The 23,237-nt window shown below is 39.8% G+C and overlaps 1 protein-coding gene across 3 annotated transcripts in view; it reads left to right on the top strand.

Moving 5' to 3' along the window:
- LOC145787942 (uncharacterized) overlaps positions 1 to 23,237 on the top strand; it is a 32,460-nt gene that overhangs the window by 6,892 nt on the left and 2,331 nt on the right. For all 3 annotated transcript variants that reach the window (XM_082599779.1, XM_082599778.1, XM_082599780.1), the window contains 15 exons: positions 380 to 447; positions 1,144 to 1,243; positions 1,976 to 2,085; positions 2,772 to 2,902; positions 9,451 to 9,561; positions 9,736 to 9,838; positions 10,458 to 10,598; positions 10,961 to 11,074; positions 11,241 to 11,312; positions 11,824 to 11,895; positions 12,582 to 12,650; positions 13,320 to 13,429; positions 14,246 to 14,444; positions 15,446 to 15,581; positions 22,950 to 23,083. In XM_082599779.1, coding sequence (XP_082455905.1) covers positions 380 to 447; positions 1,144 to 1,243; positions 1,976 to 2,085; positions 2,772 to 2,902; positions 9,451 to 9,561; positions 9,736 to 9,838; positions 10,458 to 10,598; positions 10,961 to 11,074; positions 11,241 to 11,312; positions 11,824 to 11,895; positions 12,582 to 12,650; positions 13,320 to 13,429; positions 14,246 to 14,444; positions 15,446 to 15,581; positions 22,950 to 23,083 — 1,670 coding nt within the window. The remainder of the gene's footprint in view (positions 1 to 379; positions 448 to 1,143; positions 1,244 to 1,975; positions 2,086 to 2,771; positions 2,903 to 9,450; positions 9,562 to 9,735; positions 9,839 to 10,457; positions 10,599 to 10,960; positions 11,075 to 11,240; positions 11,313 to 11,823; positions 11,896 to 12,581; positions 12,651 to 13,319; positions 13,430 to 14,245; positions 14,445 to 15,445; positions 15,582 to 22,949; positions 23,084 to 23,237) is intronic.

The raw sequence follows: 23,237 nt of genomic DNA, 5'->3' as shown, positions 1-23,237 counted from the left end.
GTAGTTGTGTGGGTCGTGGTAGCAAGGCTCTTAGTTTCATCTTGATCAAGCCTGCTACAGTGCACTGTGTTACGCAGTTTGTTGTATTGTTGATTGATTTTGGTTTAACTCTTCCTTCATCTAATGATGGACCAGAAGGCTTACATCTGTTGGAGCTGAGAACAGTTGCTCTCGAATAACCTCTCGGTGTAGTGTAGAAAGCAACCTGAGGTGGTAAAAGTATAAACATTGATCCGCACAACCTTTAACTACCACGAATGTACCCAGGATCCAGTTGGCTGATTCTACAATGGCGCTTTATTCAAACAACAATTAGCTCTAGTGTCATTAGTCCATGTCACTCACTACATCATGTCACACACTACGTCACGTTTTGCAGTTGCAAGTGCCAGGAACATTATCTCGATCAGACACAGCCAGGGCTGCCAAGTGGATTGAAATGCGAAGGTTTGTTTACAATATAAATACTCCAGAATGAATTTTTAATCGAAGATACTTAAAAATGGATGAACGTGAAGAAGTAGTTGGCTATACAGCTATGCTACTCGTAACTACGTGCTCTTAACTTAGTGATCCCTTAATGGGCCTACCCCACAAACATACAATTACTAGTTTTGTTTCAGACATCTCCAGGTGGCCTCACCACTAATGGTGTAATTTCGCGTTTGTCAAGAGAGTATGACGCAACTAATTCTAGAAGCCTCACTCGATATCTTTTGATGGAAATAATTTATTTTGCATAACATTTAAACAAAACGGAAATCATTTGCTAAGTTTGGCTTCCAATAAAGCGGAGTTTGACTCTCGCTTTAGGCCCTCGTTGGCCACATCCCTTCTTCAAACTCGACCATGCAATTCATGATATTTCAATGTTGCCAGATGTTGTCACAACGTTTTGTTGTGGTCCAGGCATAGGAAGTCAAACCGGTAACAGGAAACGTCACAAACGTCGTTTGGTTGGTAACAATAGGGTGCCGCAAAGTTGGTTTCAAGCCAGTATTTGGTGATAATTTTAAATTGACACAACCACGCAATTTATTCTCGGCATTTAGCTTTGGGATACGTGCTTCTACAAATTATTACTAATCAAAGCTTCATAACCGCAGCAGGCATTCAACCTGAGTGATTTACTTCTTTCTACAGAGTTACAAGCGCCTCTTGTGGCCAACATCACCGAGAATTACGTCAACCAAAGTTCTGCAACTGTGCGGTGGTGGTCACTGCCTTCGGGAGACTATTTCATGTAAAAGAAATATTTATTATACCAGTACTCGGTATTGTTAGAGATTTGAATTTCAAGTAAAAAAGATATAAGGATTTTCACCGACGAGATCATCAATTTTTCCTCTTCGCGAAATCTTCCTTTAGCGTGAAATGTAAAACAATTCCGCTTTTTAGGAGAAATAAACTACGAAACATTTTTTTTAGATATAAAAACCGTTGGGAACTTTACCTTTTTGTAAACTGTTAGGCCTACATTAGGCCTACTTGTGTGAAAGGCTTAATTTTACATCTGGAAAAACTAAGCTAATAAAATAGAAATAAAATCGTTCGTCATCATCTTCCAGTGATGATTATGCATCTTGTTTGTTTTGTTTGTTTATCTGTATCCTGCATTGCGGGAAAGCGGACTTGAGCGCTATGCATCGGTGTACGCCTTCCGACACACACCTGACCCACGCTGCAGCCGACGGCAATGTGTGTTTCCGGTTGTCTACTTTACTTGTGACTTAAATTTAGTACTACCCATTACTCGAAATCGATCACTAGGTAGAGGCAATTATCGTAAAGTTTCTTGCCCAGAGAAACAACAGCAAGTGCGGGTGGCTGGAGTCGAACATGCAGGCTCTCGACTGCGAGCCCAACGCGCTAACCACTCGGCCACGGCTGCCATCTGCCACGGCTTCCATCTGCTTCCCAGCCACGCCACATTGTTGTGAACTAACATAGATCAATTAACATTTCTTCTCGACAGAGTTTACTTGACCAAGGCCGGAAGTCCTGATCGACTCCAGGAAGAGAATGTTACCATAGAAACACTAACTTACACCTTCCACGGTCTATCTCCCAACACGTCATACACTTGTAAGTAGAAAGGCTAATAATTATACTGCTAATGCCAAGTACATAAACACTGTCTGGGAAGTTCTGGTTGGTGGACCTCCCAGGTCGGTTGATTGGTCTCAGGCAGTGGCGTACGCAGAAAACGTTCACGACCCAAAAGACTGAACCAATGGTAACCTACACATCCATCACGGCAGAAACGCAAGTAAGTCTGACGTAAGCTTTTAAATGAGCTGATGATGGGGGCTCCAAGATGGTTGAGGAAGCTTCACTAAAATTACGTCTTTTTGTTAAACGTTCACTGTGGTTAAACCCCAGCAACTCTTCCCTGCTTGCGCCACTGGCAACAGAGGGTTCTATTCATCAATCGTTGCTTGGTGATATTTTCAAGTTTATTTCATTCACATGTTCCACAGTGATGGAGTCATCCATGAACAGAATGAACTTTGCGTTGAATTATTTCCAGAAAAACTTGAATGAAAGCCAGCAAGATATATAACTTTCATTCAGGGGCGGGCGTGTCGACAAACGCTTTAACTTTCCTGACTTTGAATATTCCTGAAGTGTTATAATACTCAAAGTGAAAGTGCCCAAAGTTTTCTGCACTTTCTAATCGAGTAAAAACTACAACAAACATCCATCATCTCATATTATAACAAACACTTCCTACCACACAATTCATTAGAACTTTCCCTTCCATTCCACAGTTAACATAGCGACAGTTCAAGGCAACGTCATCAGCACCACCACCACCAAGGCGTTCGCTACCAACCCACTAACACCTCCGACCTTCAACAGCATCAACGTCATCGATGATGTCACGACGACGTCGATCCTGGTATGATCAAAAGCATGTTTTTATTTTTTAGACTTTTTAGTTTTTATAAAAAGGACTTGTCAGGGTTCTTTTCCGGCAAAGAACACTTTGCTTGTATTAAGTTTATTGAGCGAAACTTTCTGGCGATTCGTGTCAACTTCTTGGTGGCACAAGACTCAATATTTCATAGAAGAGCTTTCCAAACCAAAATTGCAAAATACTCCTAAAAATTTCCTTCATGCAATTCTACCAATTGATTGTCCCTGTGAGCTCTATCTAAATCATAAGAATAAGTGGGATGCAGTGGCGTATCCTGGTTGGTTGAGCAAGGGAAGCAATAAAAGTCGTGGGGGATCAGAGCGTGCCGAAGGCACGTGTTTTCTAAGAGTGTCCGGGGCATGCCCCCCCGGAAATTTTTTTTGCAAAATTACTCTCAAATAATGGATTAATGTGCTTTCTGGAAACACTTTTAGGGTAATATTTGTATAAAATTTATAAGCAGATAAACAGCTATTAACTTATTAAAGGTAGCTCTTACACACGAATGGGCAAAAAATGCGACTAAAATTGGAAAACACCAAAAATTCAGCTACAGCTATACTGCTGTAGTAGCTTAAGCCAGAATTCATTTCAGTCAAGTTTAGCCTAGACATCACATATCCTGTCTTATGCCAACAGGGCCGTAGCCAAACCGCAGAGCAAGGGGGGGCCAACTTTTCGTTAGGAGGGGCCGAAAAAATTTGAATGATTTTAGCATTTTAACCTCTTAAATACCGGTATCCACACAAATTGCAATATGTCAGTTTAGTGTTAAGACCAGTAGCGTAGCCAGGAATTTTGAAAGGAGAGGTTTTGACGACCGGCGGGCTTCGCCCGCCGGCGTGTTCGCCTAAGACGACACTCAGCGACGGGGGGTCTGGGGGGCCTCCTCCAGAAAATTTTGAAAAATTACTTTGAATTTGGTGCATTCTGAGAGCATTTTCAACAAAAATGTGGGTATGAATATTCCTGTAAAATGGTGCTGTGTCACGATTTCTTTCTATCTCTTACCAGGAAAAAGACTTGGAAAGATTCAATGACGTAGTTTAATGGGTCAAACCGAAAAGCAGTCAATTAAATTCACGGATAGTTCTACTGGTGAAATGATATATAAAAACGCTTGAAGGACTCCAACGAACGGCTTCTCAAATAACTCTAATTTCTGCATCAACTATACCAATTCACAACTCATAGCACAACTCTCATAATCAACTCGTAACAATCACCATAATAATAATCTCAGAATCTCAGAATCTCAGAATAAACATTACACAAACTACACCACTATTTATAGTTGGCTGTTCAGTCCAATAACTTCGAGAAGATTACATCATAAAGAACCATCGTTCGGTCACGTAGCATTTAAATGTCAACAAGCAGAAGCTTATAGAAGGTCACGTTCGCAAGAAGATTCTTACATAATAACGATTTCGTAATCAGAGGTCCATTCGTAAACAACCTTGTGACATCATGACAAACGATATTGGCAATTGTGAAAACAACAGAACGTTCCAGATACAGAATAATCTAGAATTACGTTGCAGAACAACGACTTCACAATTAGAGGTTACTACTGGTCATTGACCGATAATAACATACCGCTCAAGAATTCCATAATGAAAACAGCACATTCTGTCAAGACGCAAAGCAGCCCGACGCGAGGCTTTGCACATTGATTGTGACATACGCCCCCCCCTTAGAATATTGTTGCAAACAATATAACAACACAATCAATACAAAACACACCACAAAACAATTAATTACTCAATAATCAATTCTCATAAGTCCATCGTTGCATGAACTACCAACGATAGCTTTTCTCAAAACAATAGTCACGTTTTCTGCGAAAGTTTCCATCGTCCTCAATGTCTTCAGTGCATCGGCGAGCAAGATGACCCATTTTCCTACATCGGAAACACCTCCTCTCCGGACAGTCCTTGGCGAGATGACCTTCTTTATGACAATTGTAGCAAGCCTTTTCATCAAAAGGGCAGCTCCTGGCTATGTGTCCAATCTCTCCACATCGGTAGCAGTGGTTGTCACGGCAACGTCTATTTTCCGAGTGTCCGCCGTCAGCAACGCACTCCCTGGCGAAGTGTCCGCGTCTACCGCATCTATAGCAAACTCCAAATGGTCGTCGCCTGCCTCTTCTCCTCGGTTCTTCGCGCTCATTGTATCCATGACCGTGAGATCGTCGCTGGTTATCTGCAGAACAATCTCGAGCAAAGTGACCATTCTTGCCACAAGAATAACAAGTAACTTCAGAATCTCTCTCAAAAACATTTCCGATTATCAGATCAACTAAAGAGTTTTGTAAACATAACGCTTTCACAGTCCCACTACAATACGGAGTCTCGATAGATATCATCGCTAACGGTCCTTGGATTGAAGTGGTATCTATTTTTGTCACATGGCCAGTTTTTCCCGTTAATTGACTGTCTTTAACCAAATCTCTCCTCACTATTATACCAGTAGAACCAGAATCACGTAAAACTTTTACCTTTTTGTCTCCAACTTTTCCATCCACTACTGGCAGGTGATCTTCAGGTATTATTTTTCCGCAAACATCTTCATCCGGATTCTCCTCGTCAAGCGTGGGTTCAGGAATCATTAACGCACAACCGCATCGATAAACGTCCGTGTCTTCATCTTTTCCAGACTGATTGGATAAGGATAACGACTTGTCCTTGCATTCCTTCGCTTCGTGTCCTTGCCTATTGCAACGATTGCACCACTTCCTCGATTCCTGATGATTTTTGTTAGTCTTCCTCCGGCAGTTAACAGACTTATGACCTAAGCCATTACAATTAAAACAACGTACTTCTCTTGGAACCGCACCTCCTTTAAAATTATTTGTTTGCTCTTCGTCATTATCGCATGACAACGTTTCTTCAGTCGACAACTTCTCATCATGAGCAACTAAGTACTGTTCTGCCACGCTGGCTATTTCTTCTAGAGTCTTTGGACTTCTCTCCATTAGATAAACAGACAGATCTTTTGAACATGAATCTGTGAATTGTTCCTTAACTATAAGGTTTGCCAATCCGTCCAATGATTGATCGGCCCCCGAAAGCTCAAACCACTTTAACAAAAGGTTTCTTAAACGTTCAATAAATTGACCTGGGCTTTCGTGTTTTTCAGGCTTTGCCTCACGGAATCTTTGACGGTATCCATGCTCGGTAAAATTGTATCGCTTTAACAGAGCTAACTTCAATCTGTCGTAGTTCATGGCTTCTTCTTGCGAAAGTCTTGAATATACATCAAGAGCTTGTCCCGATAATAACATGCTTAGCTGGGTAGCCCACGTCGACTTCTCCAATTTGGCTATTGTAGCATATCTTTCAAATCTTAACAGATAACTATCCAACTCATCTTTTTCTTCAACAAATGATGGCAAATCTGGACGTCTAACTTGCGCCACAATAACATCTCGAGCATTATCATTACTAGAATTAGATCGCTCACCAATGTCCAGCTTTTGTCTTTCTAATTCAAGTTTTAACTTTTCCAATTCATATTGCGCTCTTCTTTCTTCAGCTTCTACTTCGCGCTGCGCTTGTTTCTCTTCAGCTTCTCGTTGAGCTTGTTTTTCTTCAGCTTCAGCTTCTCGCTGAGCTTGTTTTTCTTCAGCTTCGCGCTGCGCCCGCTTCTCCTCTGCTTCAGCTTCAAGTTCACGCTGTGCTCGTTTTTCTTCAGCTTCAAGTTCTGCTTTCCTTATTTCACGAGCAGCTCTTCTATCTTCTCTTTCGTCAGCTTCTCGCTGAGCTTTCTGGTCCATTATCTTGTGATACTCTTCCATCACAAACTGAGACTTCTCATTACCAGTCAGCCCCATTCGTTCAGCCATGCTCCCTAAGTCTTCAATCATCTCATGTTTGACAGTATCCGCCATCTTGACATTAATTTATTATTCTTTCAATAAATCTTTCGGTATTCTTCGGGTTTTCGGTTAAATTTTTTCGGCTTTTCCCGGACGAGCCCCCAGAATGTCACGCTTTCTTTCTATCTCTTACCAGGAAAAAGACTTGGAAAGATTCAATGACGTAGTTTAATGGGTCAAACCGAAAAGCAGTCAATTAAATTCACGGATAGTTCTACTGGTGAAATGATATATAAAAACGCTTGAAGGACTCCAACGAACGGCTTCTCAAATAACTCTAATTTCTGCATCAACTATACCAATTCACAACTCATAGCACAACTCTCATAATCAACTCGTAACAATCACCATAATAATAATCTCAGAATCTCAGAATCTCAGAATAAACATTACACAAACTACACCACTATTTATAGTTGGCTGTTCAGTCCAATAACTTCGAGAAGATTACATCATAAAGAACCATCGTTCGGTCACGTAGCATTTAAATGTCAACAAGCAGAAGCTTATAGAAGGTCACGTTCGCAAGAAGATTCTTACATAATAACGATTTCGTAATCAGAGGTCCATTCGTAAACAACCTTGTGACATCATGACAAACGATATTGGCAATTGTGAAAACAACAGAACGTTCCAGATACAGAATAATCTAGAATTACGTTGCAGAACAACGACTTCACAATTAGAGGTTACTACTGGTCATTGACCGATAATAACATACCGCTCAAGAATTCCATAATGAAAACAGCACATTCTGTCAAGACGCAAAGCAGCCCGACGCGAGGCTTTGCACATTGATTGTGACATGCTGTCAGGTGGCATAGCAAAAGGATAAGATCATGTTTTCTTCAGCATTTTTCGGAAATAAAGCTAAGTCGCTATGTTTTCTTGTTGCTAATTCCTGGCTGAGATGTTTGAATGTTAGGTATTGGCACAACTCGCTCTTTTAATGCAGTTTTGTTTAAAATTAGGCTAGTTTTTTTAGACTGAAAGCATCATGCTCAAGCATAAAGAGACTGAAAGCATCATTCTCAATATCGTGACGTCACACGCGTGCCAAAGGGGGGGGGTTGTAACCCCCCCCCCCTCAGGTTGTAACCGTATTTACACTGATTGGATTGAAGAAAAAAAATAAACACTGCTTAACTGCACAAATTTGGTTTATCACTGCACAGATTGGTTATCACTGACCCTTAGAATTAAGTATGGTAAGTAATGGGTATGAATTAAGTATGAATTAAGTATGGTAAGTATTTAAGAATGGTAAGAATTAAGTATAGCCTAATTTGTACCGGTTTGTAGGCCTGCTGGAAATCCATTCCCTCTTTGTTAGGTTATCATTCCTTCCCAAAACATTTTTATTTTACACAGTTTCTGACAATTTTTTTACCAACCTAACACGTGTTGGCCTTGGTTGAATTGAACCTGTTGAGGTTGCCAAAGGAGGAGTTAGGGGGGGGGGCGAAATTGTTTAATCATCATAGCTGTTAACTAAACAAAACAATTGTAGTTAATTGGGCCAGTTGGAGCTATGCAACGGGAAAATGGGCAAAATCATTATAATTGCAGCTGTTGCTCAAGAATGTTGGGATTTTGCCAGGGGGGGCGAAATTTTTTTCAGGGGGGGCGAGGCCTCCCCTGGCCCCCGGCTGGCTACGGGCCGGTATGCCAAAGTCTATCCAGCCAGGATAGCAGTGTAAAGCCAACATTTGGCTCAAACTTTTGCTTACAAGGCCGATATTATAACCATAACAGCGCTTTAAATTTTTTAATTTCAACCCACGGGCGCAATATCCAACAAAGCAGAATTGCCAGATTATGATAAGGTCTAAAAACTAAAATAATACAAAAAAAGGCCAAAAATAAGGAAAATATTAGACAAAAAGGCCAAATGGATATATTTACCTGTTTCTATTAAAAATAATAAAATGCACATAGATTTTATGACTTTTAGCGGATTTCAATAAATTGTAGCAAAAATAATTCTGCAAGTATAGCCCGAAAAATAGCAAGTATAAAAGGACTGTAGTGGATGAGTTTTAATCCACAACATTACGAGTATTAAACAAGTATAGAACATATACTGAACAATGGTGAACATGGTTTCATTTGGTAAGGTTACAATATTTGAGAAATATTCATTATTATTATGCATTTTGAAGAATTAATTTAACAAAAAAGCCTAATTTGAGGAATTTTGCCAATCTGGTAACCCTGCGACAGGGAAGCGATTGAAAAATTGCTTCCGTGGATTAGTTAAAAGAAACGTAACTCGCGCAAACTTTGCTCTGCTTTTTTTCCTTAGTCTGTCACTTGTTTCTTAGTATAGCAAAAACGAGAGCAAGAGAAGCGATACGAATCTCTGCTTCCGTAAGCTTCCAACTTTTTTAAAATTAAAACCGAGCTGAAATTACACGGGGACAGGAGTTAGAAACCGTTCTAATTTGTATTCAGGTAAAGAAATTACGAAACCGTTTTATTGAAAAATATAATTTTCTCTTTTTTCAATTTTGACAGGGGAAGCAATGCTTCCCTTGCTTCCATTGAGGATACGCCCCTGGTGGGATGTCTGATCTGAGTTTCGAACTAAGATATATCGAATTGTCAACTTTTTAAGCGGCATAATAATATAGAGAGCCATGCGTTGCAGGTTACTTGGAATGCTCCTCTCGGCAGCACTCTAGTGGATGGATATCAGCTGATATTAGCAACGCCTGGTGTCACTGCAACCACTCTTACATTTCCTTCCAGTACCACTCAGGTGATTTGTTGGTTCTTAGATTATTTTCTTATTTAATTCCCTGCATCAACTACCGGCCGTCAATTATTTTATTGTTGCAATAAACAGATGTCGAAAAGACTGAGAATATTTTGCAATGACAATGTTGCGTTCAACCAGATGGAAAAGTTTCCACCATTGTGTTGTTTTTATCAGGCGTTGCTGAGCAACCTGACGATCACTACCATGTATTCGATATCTCTTTCTACCGTCTATGACGTCACATTGAGCACAGCCGTCACCATCACTCAGTATACCGGTATGCGTGGAGCATTGATTGGATTGTTTGTAGATAACGCTCATTGTATTGTTCATTGTTGGTACATGAACATAGTTCATAAGATCAGGAAGCGTTGTGATGACAATTGTTTTAACTACTTAAAAGTTGTGAGGTTCAAATTGGAGAGATTATAGAGCAATTTCCATCTTTGATGAGACATCAAATCATCTGATGACACATTGGAAGGCAAGTATTCCTGACTGGCCTCACTCCACAGTGGCATTCCATGTGCATCAGAACTTCTTTTAACAATCTGTGTTAGATCTCCCCAAATGGTGGGTCATCGAGCTTTAGTTAATCTCTGGGTCATTGTGCTTTTCTTGGGCCCAGTTGACGTTGGTGCGGTGTAAACGACCAGCATCCTTCGTATGAGGGACATGTTGAAGATCATTAATCGATCTATCTCAAAAGAGAATCATGTTCGTTTGAGCCTCTGGGGACGAGGTTCTATCATTCAACCACCGGATCGAATGCATTGCTCAAATGACAAGTAAATGGTGCCTTGCTTTTCGATTTGCCTTCTCAAAATCTACTTAACCGTTATTTAAAGAATGTTGCCACTATGACATCACAACTGATGAGGTTTATTTGTTTTTAGCTCCGGCTCCTCCTGTTCGCGTATTAGTGACTCCTAGTGATAGATATGGAGCCTTGAAACTTGTATGGGACGCTCCGTTAGAGGGCAGCGTTGCTGACTATGTCGTCACCATATCACCAACGGGTCCCACATTTGAGAAAGGTGATGTTTAAGTTTCAATGATAACCCTTCCAGCTTTCCAGATGCAAGTACCATGTGTTGGATGGAAGAGCATCCGGAGTTTCATTGTTAACTGCACATTTGTGGATAACAAACTAAAGATGAAATGCTTTTCAATATGTTTAATGATTGTGATAATTTGAAGTGATGGTTGCGATGATTTGGAAGGATTCCCAGATTTGTATTCCCATCGCATCGGTTGAGATGGAGTCAATATTTATTGAAAGTTTTATTTGAGAGAAGAAACCGAAGACCACTCGCCACACTTTCGAAAGCATCGTGTTTGTTCATGAAATATATCGAGTTAGTGTTTCCATTGCTTCTTCAATGATTTCTTTATTTAGACGCCAGCAATGGAACGTTTGGGGTCGTGCGTGATTTGGTTCCAGGAACCTCCTACAGAGCGGAACTTTCATCCGTCTTCATGAACATAGCAAGTGCTCCGGTGTCCATTCAACGTGAGCGGGATTATTGTTGGAAAATACATAAACCGTTTTTTACGTCATATTGTGAACTTTTCGTCATGGCAACAATAATTCGTTATTGACTCGGATTGGATTATAAAAATGTTGTTCTCGGTCTTTACCTAACCTCACCCTTGCATCTATTGTTGTTGTTTTTCAGTTTTCGTTTCGGTCACAACTCCTTCTCTCACCAGCGAGGTTACCATGACAACATTCCTTCCCGTGACTTCTGGTAAGAACCAACCGACAACTTCAATAACTTTCATCATAAGTTGGTCAGCAGGTTCCCGATGAGACCATTAGCGCACTTTCCTTCCAAATCTCACAAAGTCTCAATCCACCATACAAGCTTCATCTGACGTGCCAAGCCGCATGAAACAAGTTGACATGTCATAAGCCTATATTTTGGTGCATGCATGGACTACGTTGGACCTTAATTCTGCTGGGTGTTTTGTGGGTTAGTCTCGACGTAATTATTGAAAGAATGTAGAATTAGAAAAAAAAAATTCGAAATTTATCCTGAAATACTCTTCAAAAGTTTCCCTCTGACTGTTTAGTGAGCCAGCAGGGGCTTTGCACGGCTGATGCCAATTATTTTGTTGTGGTCGATCATCTTCGCGCTCATTAACTTTATCAATCCTAAAGATGCGACCAATCAATCCTACTTGTGGTTCAACTGTTGCATTTACGCCATCCACCATATGGCGTGGAAACTCTGTTTAAAAATTGACTTTCTTGTTCAGCTGCTGCAAGTTCAGCCCCATCAACAATCGATACACCAGAAATGACATCATCAGCAGTGACGTCAACTCAAGGTAAGCTGAGGTTTTGTATTCTGTAAGACATCAGATTTATGTTCGCACTAACCACCGACCTGTCGAAAATTTTCGGAATAACAAGATTTTATACAACTACGATTATAATTTCTGTTTTACCTGTTACAAGCAAAGTGAAGTCAGTCTGCAATTGATGTTGGTTAAAACCAGACAAAATACCCAATAGCCTACCAGATAAAATCGATCATAAGAAGTTTGTAAGTAATTCATCAACAAAATTTGTAAAGTTATTGGATAACTATCAACTCGTAAAGATCTAATGCAATAAGCATTTCACTCTTCAAATAATTTTATAAAATTGTAAATGTATCTAAGAAAAATGTTATCACTTTTTATGAAAGTCCATTTGTTAAAAACCATTAAAACCTGAACATCAAATTTACTTTAACTTACTAAAGGATAGACAAACTTTTACATAGTTCTGTCTTTCACTCGCAACACAGTCAGTTGAGAAGTTGACATGTTTCATTATGCAAGATGTCGCTGTTTAGCCTGTCATTTGTTTTCAAGTCACAAATAATACAATCAAAAATCTACACCGTTTTAATTTGCAAGCATTTAAAAATAGACGCTACTGCTGCTGTTGTTTGGGTTCTTGAAAGAAATATTGTCTTTGTGTAATTGATCATGTTTCATCTAACCGTTTCAAATTTGTTGTTTTGCAGAGACCACAAGCACATCTTCCCCCCTTCTGTGCCCACCCTACTTTTCACCTTTCGACGGAACATGTGTAGGTGAGTAGTTTGCATGTTTTACACCAAAAGTAAATTGAAATCACCACTGCAAATAAACACGGTATTGTATTTCCAAAACAAACGTGCAATCCTTATTGAAAAAACGTTTTTTTCGGATGATGCGGATGAATTTAACGTGTGTTTAGTTTAGGAGATTGCTTCAATGTAATTTAAAGTAAAACCAGAATAACTCCATGTAATTCATCAAAAAGTAGTATCTTGTCAGTGTCAGTGTTTGTAAACTCTTATTGAAATGACTTCAAAACACGGCTTAAGCTAAATCGGCCACCGGCTAGTGATATCTAATATTACGGTCCGGGAGTTTCTGTTCACATTGGTCACTTCATACCAAACCACCTGAGACCAGAGAATCTGACCCACCGCTTGATAAGGCGTACATGTCTTGCGGCATGCATTTGGTGCCATACCTCCCTTCCCTTTATTCCATGATCGCTTCCTAGCAAGATGGATGGCATTAGCCACGATTCTTCTTCTTGCGTTTGAGGCCGCCACAGATCACATTGTTCCATCCAGGCGCAGCAGCCAATGGATTGTGTGTTCATCGAGCGTTGGAGGTCCATATATCTGTCCTGGGGTTTATATACAGGACAATGGTAGATAATGTGGCCGCGACTGAGGGATACTAACAACTTTGTTGATCTGTTTCAGAGAGCCAAGTCTTCGTTGTACAAATCACTTTCAATGATGAGTTTAATCCAAACCTGACCATCCCCACAAGTCCGGAAACAATTGCCTTCCAGCAAAGATACAATGCTGTGGTGAGTACCAAAGAGGTTTACCTCGCCTAGGATTCTAAGGTAACGGAGAAGTTGAGCAATACAGCACCAGGCTTGCCACATGCCTAAATGGTGAGAGCGCCATGTGTGACGCTCATAAGAACACCGGTTCGAATCCCGTCGAGAGCGCTTAGATGTCTTGAGTAGACGCTTCATGACGTATGTCAAGGTATGCACAAGATTGGCTCTTCGTCCACGATCACTCAATAACCTCAACCACTGACTGTGAGCAATCGCACTTGATGCATGCTCGAGCGTTGATAGTGTAATGCAACAACAACCGCAGTATCAACGCTTTTTCAAGTTGGGAAGAACAATTGCTAGTAGCCTAATTGATGGTTTAGCTATGGTAAACTAACAGAATGATTTTAGCTAGGTAAATCCCACTTGAAACAGAGTTCTCGTAGCTTTGCATACTTGTAAATGTTTTGAACCACTGACACAGGTTCGATTACCACAGTAGGTAACTTGAAGCTTCTGCTGGGTAAGGAAACGTTGTTGATTACAAAGTATTCCATCCACTTAGTGCCGCTGAGAGGGTGCTTGTACATTACCGATGACACTTTCTACGTCTTGCTGGCTTTTTAGAATAAAATGCATCATCTAAAAGTTGATTCTTATGTACTGGTACTAGCCTACTGTCTTTTTTTACCATTAGTATATTTCTTTCAAAAAGAGCTCTTACAAATCTCTCCACCAAACTCAGCACCAGAATCATACAGCATTTACAAGCACCCTATTCCTTCTATTATTGTCTCTTGACAGCGAGAACATTTTCATTCATGTTTTTCTCTTCAGCTTACAACTTTATCAAGCCAACTGGACTTTGACGTAATAATTGCCGTTAACTTCGTCTTCGCCAGAGGAAGTACAATCGTCACAGCTGACGTCACACTAAGTCGTGTGGGAAACGCGGCAGGGGCTCAACAGATCGTCAATGACGACATTGCGAATGGAGCACTGGATGAGTTTGGAGTCACAGACTTCCAACTGATAGGTAGGGATTTCGCATTGCGTGCAGCTGCGTATCATCTCCAAGATATTCTTGTATGAATATTGGTTCAAGTCTGAGAAGGAACTGTGGGTACATTCTTCCAAATGGAAACCGAACACGTTCCAGTTTTGAAATGATGGACTTCTAGCCTTCGAACTTCACTCCAACAGTCATTTCCGACGAATATCATGCAAAGTTAAAGTGGGCTGTGGAGTCGGAGTCGGAGAGTCGGTGTCGAAAGAATTTCGTCGTGTCCGGAGTCGGCCAGTTGTAAACCGAGGAGTCGGAGGCGCATATTTTTCGCCCGATTCCACAGCCCTGCAGCACAGTGCTGCCCATTGACGCCAAATGAATTTCCCCAGAGTCGCTTTCTAAACTCCCTAATAGCAATTATATACATTTCATTGCAAATCGTGTAAAATTGTCTAAGGATGTACGTCAAAAGAAGATGTCTTTGCCTTTTTATTCTCCTGTTTAAAGAGATTAGTCATCTCCCACAGCTGTTTCCGAAAGCTCATAATTTCGCCATGTGCCACTTTTGCTCCCGCCAGCCGTTAAACTTTCCCAATTTAGGGATAAATTTCCCATTTGCAACGCTGTTGTAACGTCATCCAATTTAAACAGATCGAATGAGCATGAAAATTAATTTGTATCTGTGACGAAATGATCAACCAAACTGTAATATGACAGATACGTATTGCCACTTGGAGAAATTCTGCCTCCATTTGTAGACATTTCAAGGTCGTTAGAGACAAAAAATTGTTAATTTAGCAATTTTAAGGTCCGAAAAGTAAAACCAGAGGAAACTACATACGATGGAAACACCTGCGTTCGATGAGATGAAATTTTTTTTATTGAACACTTAAAAGCGTACAAAGAATGATTTTCGATAAAAAAAAAAGCGGCGAGGAAATGAAATTGCGGTATTTGCGAAGCGGTTGATATACATACACTTTGCATTGTAATATAATTCCACCGACTTTTTATTGATATGATTCTCACAGATTATGACGAATGCATCACCAATAAGGATGATTGCCATGACTACGCGACCTGCACGACCACCATGACGTATCCTGGGTTTTCCTGCACATGCAATGTTGGTTACAGGGACGACGATGCGACCAACCCTGGAAGATCGTGAGTTGGAAATGGGATTCTAATCTTAGTTTAATTTCAGAAATCATGCAACTTTTATTTGGGAATTAAAAGGACTTGGCAAAAGGTTGCCGATCAGCATGAAGATCACATCTCATTACTTGCCTCCCTGGCCATCGCTACACTGAACACTGAAAAGTTTGGGTGTTCTGTTCATCAGGACAATTATCGTTTCTAGCACTAGTTACAACGTTCATCTGATTAAATTGAAAGTAAAAGCAACAATAGACAGGATGGTTTAGTGCTTCACTGACGTTTCGCGCACCATGACAATGCGCATCTGTAACGTCCGCTTTGTCTATTTGATTGCTACGTTACAGTGACGTATTTTGTTTGTCGTTGACCTTCGCTCTATTGAACTGCCTGGTCAGTTTCTTCTGTCTAGATTGCTTCCAACAACACGACACATGAATTTGAATTGGTTTTCACGTGTTCTTTTAATGTGCGTTTTTAGACAATCTTTTAAACACAGGTAACTTTGAGATTTCTTAATTTGCGACCGTCCAGAGAAAGGCAATTTTGTAGAATGAAACAAATCGATTTACAGTACAATTTACGAATTCCCTTTCTCAAGGATTGACAATTATTGAAAAACGAATAGGTCATAATGGTTGTATAATTCAATGAAAACTGACGTTGTATCGTCGACTAATAAGTTACTGATTTAACGAAAACAGACCACAGGTGCCAAACGCAGATGCGAAAGAGGCCAAACAATATAAAAGAGAAACAAAAACAGGTGGCTTTTTTTAGTACAGTGGTCGGCAAAAGAGAAAAAATCCAAATATTAACAAACGAGTCACAAATGAACGCAGAGGGCTTAACTTAAGAAAATTGGCAGTAACATTCCCTCCCCTTTAAGGCCTCGTACATTTGTTCAAATACACAGGTATAAACAACATGAGAAAACAAAATCAGCACAAATTTACATTGGTTTTGCAGGAACGATCAAGCATAACTTTTGAATTGGTCTGACAATCAAGGACTATTTAGTTTGAACGCTAACGCTACGGACAATGCCATTTTTGTCGGGAAACGTTTGAATTACGCGACCCATGAGCCAATTGTTTCGGGGTGTGTTATCTGCGATTAAAACTATGTCCCCCACAGTCAGATTAGGAGATTTTTTGGTCCACCTTTGTTTTTGCTGGAGCAAAGGTAAGTACTCTTTTACCCACCGTGTCCAAAAGACGTCGGCCATGTATTGGACTTGTCTCCAGCGTTTTCGAGAGTAAAGCTCTTTTTTGTTTGTGAATGAGCCTGGAGGAAGGTTTATTTGCTGTTTTAGAAGAAGCAAATGGTTCGGTGTGAGAGCCTCCATGTCATTAGGATCGTCTGACGATTTTGTAAGTGGACGACTGTTAATAATGTTTTCTACTTCACACATGAAGGTAGTCAGCGTTTCATCTGTTAAAGTTTGGCCTTTACAGATAGCTGATAAGATTTTCCTAATAGATCTGATTTGTCTTTCCCACACACCTCCATGATGGGATGCACTTGGAGAGTTAAAGATCCACTTGATGCTTTTCTGTGTTAAAGCATCTTCGATTTGACTGTTGTTCCATGATTTGATGGCTTCTCTCATTTCTCGTTCACCACCAACAAAGTTTGAACCATTGTCAGATCTAATTTCTTCTACTTGCCCTCTTCTTGCGATGAATCGTCGTAGAGCGAGTATAAAAGATGAAGTGTCAAGAGAGTTTGCGATTTCAATGTGTACGGCTCTTATTACAAGGCAAGTAAAAATGACACCGTATCTTTTATGTTCTGTTCTACCCTTTTTAATAATAAATGGGCCAAAATAGTCTACACCAACATAGGTGAATGGAGGTTTGTCTGGTGTCAATCTGTTTTTAGGAAGATCAGCCATTTTTTGTGTGCTGAGTTTTCCGCTTCTTTTGCGGCAATCAACACATTTGGATAAAACCTTGCGGACTGCTGAATTGGCTTTTATAATCCATAGATTTTCGCGCAGGGCAGACAGGACGTGTTCCCTGCCACTGTGACCAAATGTGTCGTGCATTTCTTGAATGATGAGAGGAACTATTTGGGAGCGATTTGGAAGGATAATTTGATGTTTTGCATCGTGTTTGAGAGGTGCAGCTTTGATGCGGCCACCAATTCTTAGTAAATTGTTTTCTAAGAAAGGGTCGAATTTTATTAAGCTACTGCAGTTGTTTAATGGCTTTTGTGCTTTCAGTTGGCAAAGTGTTTTGACTGAACAAAGGTAAAAATAAAGTCTTGTGCCTTTGTGAGCTCATCTGGAGACAAGCAAAGATTGTGTGCTGGGGCATTTTGTTTATTTGCAAGGTTAGTGAGTCTTAAAGTCAGAAATTTATGCTTACAACGGAAAAGCCAAGCAACGATTCTTTTCAGCTTGTACCAAGAAGAATACTTACCCAAAAGATCTTCCAGAAAGTGGGATTCGCTTTGGATTGCAAAACACGTTTGCTTTGGTTGTTTAATTTCTGGGTCATTGTCCACGACTTCGAGAAATTCTGGTTGCTTAGGCCATTGAGGATTGTGGTTTCCATAGAAATTCAGGGCCGTTTTTCCATGTATTCCAGGGACATCAGTAACGTTTTCGGCGTATTGATTCATGATCATGTCATCAACAGATCTTTTATAGTCCATGTAAAAATTAGCGTCCCTTTTAAACTTTCGTTTCAAGCAATTAATTCTTTGGAGAGCTTGAGATTTGTTAAAGGGTAATTTTAGGTCCGGATTTCGAACGGGCAAGTCGATTTGGTAGTGCGAGTCTTCCAAAAGTTTGATACTAGAGTTAACAGATTTCATGAATTGAGCTTGTTGGACAGATAATTCGGGTTTACAGTTAACAATCGAGTCAACAGCGTCAAAGCACATGTCGCACATTGGATGGGTAGAAGTTTTGGTAAAGAAATTTTTAGTTTTACTTTGATCCTGTTTGCTGTTAGGACAATTCACTAGCCAGCCAATGGCCGTTTTGATGGCATAATAGCCACCTTTTGCTTGGATTACTTCTTGTGGTTGGAGAACGTACGGATTGTCATTGCCAATAAGGAGTCCTACCTCTGCGTCAACATCGGGAATCGAGATGTTTGCAAATTCTGGAAAGTGTTTAGTGTCTTCTAGGGTAGGAATATCTGTATTTGAAACAGGAATTTGAAAAGTGGAGTAAAGAGAGCTTAGAGAAATGTATTTGTTTTCGTCAAAATCTGACATTTCGACATTTGTGACCACCTTTACCTTGTTACGTTTGCCAGTGTTGTTTAGCGTGGTGGACTGGTGGTACAAATATTAGTTTCTTGACAGTCGGCAATTTGCAACTTTTCTATCAAATCATTTGTTATGAAAGATGTTGTACTTCCACTGTCCAAAAACGCTTGTGTAGTGATAGTTTGATTACTTCCTTGCAGGCGAACCTTTACTGGGATTATGGGAAGCAGACTGCGAGAATTTGTTCGTGTGTTGACAAACCCATTGCGTATTGCTTGTGTAGGTTGATTGATATTAATTTTTTGAGTTGTGTCTTTAGGTGTGATATTTGTGGTGATTTGTGTTGCATCTGGGGGATGCAAGAGAGTAGTGTGGCGTTCAGTGCATCCTAGTTTTATGCAAGGGTCCTTCCTTTTACATTGATATGCCCAGTGACCAGCATTTAAACAGCACTTGCAGAGTTTGTTGTCGATTACAAATTTAAGCCTTTGGTCAATATTCATCATTCGAAATTGTTTGCATTGATTGAGAAAATGTTTATCTCTGCACAGATGGCATGTCCTTTCATGGTTCGACGATTTTATTTGCGTTGCAAAGGTTACGCTGCTCCTACGTTTGGAGTTGGAATCATCGAATTGTTTTTTAGTAGATTTTAGAATATCGCATGCCAAATTGGTCGTTTCTCTCGTTTTGCGCGAGACGTACCGTGAGAGATCTGAAAGGCTTATTTCTTGATTTCTTTCATGCAAAATTACGTCAACTTCGCGTAACCAGCCAGAATACCAGCCACTTGGCAAGCGTCTTATTATTTTTGTTATGGTATCCATGTTGTCCATTTTCTGTAAGTAATTCATGCCAGACAAAGTACATATGCAGGAAGTTAGTTCCGAAGAGAACTTGATTAGAGAATCCTTGTTAGAATTTTGAAGAGATGGGCCGTTTATGACGGAATCAACACATGCGCGAGCTATTTGAAATTTTTGACCGAAGGTTTGTTGTAGCAAAGCTCTTGCTTTTGTGTAACCTTCGTGGGGAAGCATGTATTGACACCCTTTTACCAAAGTGTGCGCAGAGCCTTTGGTGTATTGCAACAGATAAAAAAGTTTACGTTTAGGCTCTGTGAAATTACAATCAATTAACGTATCAAATGCGTCTAGAAAACCACAGTATTCAGCAGAATTTCCATCAAAGATTGGGGGTTCTACAGACAACAGTGGGGACGGGTTGATAGTAATATTTGGAATTTGTTTCGAGTTTACTGATTGATTATTGTTTATTTGATTTAGTACAGGGGTCTGGGCATACGACGTACTCGGCTCATGTCTCACAAACGATTTATTTGTTACTGTTTGTGAAGGATTAATTTTGTTTGAAACGACAATAGATTCGTGAATGTTAGACCTGGCTTCTACGCCACTCAACGTTAATTGGGATAACATAGGATACACAGAATTATTGTTTACATTAGTTGCTAAATTCGATTGAAATTGTCCGTTTATATCAACATTGTCTTTAGACATTTTATAGCGCTCACCAGCATCTTCTTCCGATTCTTCCGAAAGTTGGGCAATTGTCTCTTGGAGCTCTGCCTTTAGTTTAGCTTCCTGGACTTGTTGCAGGAATTTTCTTTCTTGTTCTTCACGTAGCTGACTTTGTTTTAGGACCATTGTTTCAAATTCTGCCCTTGCTTTCGCTTGCTCTTGTTCCAACTCGCAGATCCTTTTTTGTGATTCCAATCGAGCTAATATTACCGCCTTCTTAATTTTAGCGCTCATTGTAGAGGAGCGGCTTTTGCTGGAAACTTTGCTGGTGCTGTCGCTTGGGTGCAGACTGCCATTTTCTGCTTGGTAGAGCATTTTTGATTGTGATCTTGTTGTCACCTTTGATGTTTGGGGTTCTGGATTTGTTGATTCTTCGGCATTTGATTTATCTGCCACGTCTGTCTCCTTTACAGAATTTGTTGCCATTTTCTTGACATTCAACTTCGCTCACTGTCAACAACGACGACTTTCTTGATTGAAATGTCTAAAAACTGAATGTAACGTCCGCTTTGTCTATTTGATTGCTACGTTACAGTGACGTATTTTGTTTGTCGTTGACCTTCGCTCTATTGAACTGCCTGGTCAGTTTCTTCTGTCTAGATTGCTTCCAACAACACGACACATGAATTTGAATTGGTTTTCACGTGTTCTTTTAATGTGCGTTTTTAGACAATCTTTTAAACACAGGTAACTTTGAGATTTCTTAATTTGCGACCGTCCAGAGAAAGGCAATTTTGTAGAATGAAACAAATCGATTTACAGTACAATTTACGAATTCCCTTTCTCAAGGATTGACAATTATTGAAAAACGAATAGGTCATAATGGTTGTATAATTCAATGAAAACTGACGTTGTATCGTCGACTAATAAGTTACTGATTTAACGAAAACAGACCACAGGTGCCAAACGCAGATGCGAAAGAGGCCAAACAATATAAAAGAGAAACAAAAACAGGTGGCTTTTTTTAGTACAGTGGTCGGCAAAAGAGAAAAAATCCAAATATTAACAAACGAGCAGTGCTTCCACTTTGAAGGATTTTATCCCGAAATCGGGATTTTTCAACGCTTCGAAGGATAAAAAAGGGATTTGAAGAAAAAAAGGATTTTTTAGGGATTTTTAACAATTTTACAAGGAATTTTTGTCTTAAAAAGGGAATTGTTGTTTTTAGCAATTTTGAAGAAAATTTTATTTATATTCCCTTTCAAAAGTTCTAAAAACGACTGGAATAACGATGATCAGCTGGTTTCCATCGTCACTCGCCATCCGGAACCCCTCTTACTCCCTGTCCCATCCTCGCCTTTCTATCGCTTGATTTCTTTTATCGTCACTTTGGGAATTAGACGTGATTGCAGACTGTAGTGAGAGAGTTAGTTCTCAATTCTTTGAGTTAAAATTAGGTAATCCGTTGATTTACAGTTGAAGTTGAGTAGCAATACCAAAGTTCACTGAGGTTCGACGTACAGTTAGGTATGATAAGCTTAGGCTAGTGATATCTTTAGTGCTAGTGATATGTTTAGAAAAGTTAGTTTTTGCCTATGCTAATTGATGGTGTCATAATAATAGAGGCTATGTAGCCTATACAACATGTATAGATAGTGTACACAGTCAGACCAACGGGAAAACTAAACTAAACACAAAAATAAAATTTGTTAATGGATGGATAATTCGTTAAAACTGGACATTTACCACCTGTACATTTTTGCTGTTAGGGATAGGTTAGGAGTCCGGGTAGGAAAGATGAGAGTGGTAATTGGTAAATGATGTCCAGGACTCCAGGTGGTAAATGTCCCAGAACCGACTAACTGACAAGCAGTTTTTTGGCTGGACAGTGAACAAAGGAAGTAAACCATGTTATTGTAAAATATGGGCTGCTTTTGTGCAGCCTACTGTTCTAATAAAACAACGTTGCTTCGACATACCGGTGCTACTGAATAAAATCGAGATTAAAATAGCTTTAACTGAGATTATATTATAATAATTTTAAAGTTGTATTAGCACCTTTTTTAACCTAAATAACGTTAAAAATAACCTCGTCTATAAAGGAAATTTTGAAAGATTTCCGACTGAGGAAAAAGGGATTTTTCAGGACAAAAAAGGAAATTAAAAAGGATTTATCAATTGTCAGAAGTGGAAGCACTGCAAACGAGTCACAAATGAACGCAGAGGGCTTAACTTAAGAAAATTGGCAGTAACAGCATCCTCAGAGCGAATACCACTCAAGGATTGGTGTGCAACCGATGTACCCTGCTAGCAATTGGTGCAGCAGGACCAGACGCTCACTCTAAATCTAAACTAATAACCTACATTTGCTTAAGATTTTCATTTATTCTTGAGTAAATGGTGTGTCCGGTGACTTTATCAATCCATTCGATTGCAATTGATTTGAGAATGAATTCGATTGTGGTTGCACCTGTGTTTTAGTGCTTGAAATCAGTTACGATTACATTATGAAATCAGGGATCTCTGAAGGTCCCTGTATGAAATACAATTAGCTGTAATATTGACAATGTCTACTGAATAGGACAAATTCATGTCTATTTGTCTGATTTTGACTTAGCTTTCAACTGTAAGCTGTTTCACTAAGATTGATAGTTACTTTTGCTTCAATTAGGTGCGAGACTGTGTGCACCCTCCAAGCGATGAATTATTGCATGAACGGGGGAGAGTGCTCTGTCCTGCTGGAGTCGAACCTCCCCAGTTGTAAATGTACATCGTGGTACACTGGAAACCAATGCGAGACCATAAGTGAGTTGATCACTGGATGCATACAAACTAAGTAATATAAACTAAACTAAACATGTCGTCGTATCTGAATACTTCACTGTTTTGACTGATGTTTAGGCAAATCGACGTACACTGACATACACAAAGGGAAAACTTGGCTACAACTGCGACATTG

This window comes from Aplidium turbinatum, chromosome 18, assembly GCF_918807975.1.
Source record: "Aplidium turbinatum chromosome 18, kaAplTurb1.1, whole genome shotgun sequence".
NCBI lineage: Eukaryota > Metazoa > Chordata > Ascidiacea > Aplousobranchia > Polyclinidae > Aplidium > Aplidium turbinatum.
The sequence above is the reverse complement of the archived record's forward strand: the minus strand, read 5'-3'. Positions and strand labels throughout refer to the sequence as shown.